Here is a 945-nt window from a genome sequence, read left to right on the forward strand (position 1 = left end):
ATGTGGACCAACAATCAGAGCTTGATAGATGGCTTCATCTTATTGGGATTTTCTGACCAGCCTTGGCTGGAGACACCTCTCTTTGTAATATTTTTGGTGGCCTACATCTTTGCCTTATTTGGTAATATCTCCATTATCCTAGTTTCCAGACTAGACCCCCAGCTTGACAGCCCCATGTACTTTTTTGTCTCCAATCTTTCTCTTCTGGACCTCTGCTATACTACCAGCACTGTCCCTCAGATGTTGGTCAACCTTAGAGGTCCAGAAAAGACCATCAGCTATGGTGGCTGTGTGGCCCAGCTTTATATTTTCTTGGCCTTGGGCTCAACTGAATGCATCCTTCTGGCCATCATGGCCTTTGACCGCTTTGCTGCCATCTGCAAGCCCCTTCACTATCCTGTCATCATGAGCCAGAGACGGTGCACTCATATGGCCACAGGGACCTGGATTAGTGGCTTTGCAAACTCTCTTGTGCAGTCCACTCTCACTGTGGTAGTCCCCAGGTGTGGACAGAGGGTAATAGACCATTTCTTCTGTGAAGTCCCAGCTCTTCTGAAGCTAGCTTGTACTGATACAACTGCAAATGAAGCTGAACTCAATGTTCTTGGAGCTTTGCTGCTCTTAGTGCCACTCAGCCTCATCCTGGGCACCTATGTGTTCATTGCTCAAGCAGTACTGAAACTCCATTCTGCTGAAAGTCGCTGGAAGGCCTTTAACACATGTGCATCACATCTGCTGGTGGTCTTCCTATTCTACTTCACAGCCATCAGTATGTATGTTCAGCCTCCCTCAAGCTATTCTCATGATAGGGGCAAGATCATGGCTCTGTTCTATGGCATTGTTACACCTACACTCAACCCATTCATCTATACTTTGAGGAACAAAGATGTGAAGGCTGCTCTGAGGAGGACACTGATGAAGGAGTTTTGGGTCAAGCCAAGGTAG

The 945-nt window shown here is 47.2% G+C and overlaps 1 protein-coding gene across 1 annotated transcript; it reads left to right on the top strand.

Annotated features, from left to right (window-relative positions):
- On the top strand, positions 1-945 carry LOC130862888 (olfactory receptor 2B2-like). The gene has a single exon (XM_057752724.1). The coding sequence runs from the start codon at positions 1-3 to the stop codon at positions 943-945; it is 945 nt and encodes a 314-aa protein (XP_057608707.1).

This window comes from Chionomys nivalis, chromosome 20 (assembly GCF_950005125.1).
Source record: "Chionomys nivalis chromosome 20, mChiNiv1.1, whole genome shotgun sequence".
NCBI lineage: Eukaryota > Metazoa > Chordata > Mammalia > Rodentia > Cricetidae > Chionomys > Chionomys nivalis.

Excerpts from the sequence above, each read along its gene's own strand:
- LOC130862888 (XM_057752724.1), top strand. The coding sequence starts at position 1 with ATGTGGACCAACAATCAGAGCTTGATAGATGGCTTCATCTTATTGGGA.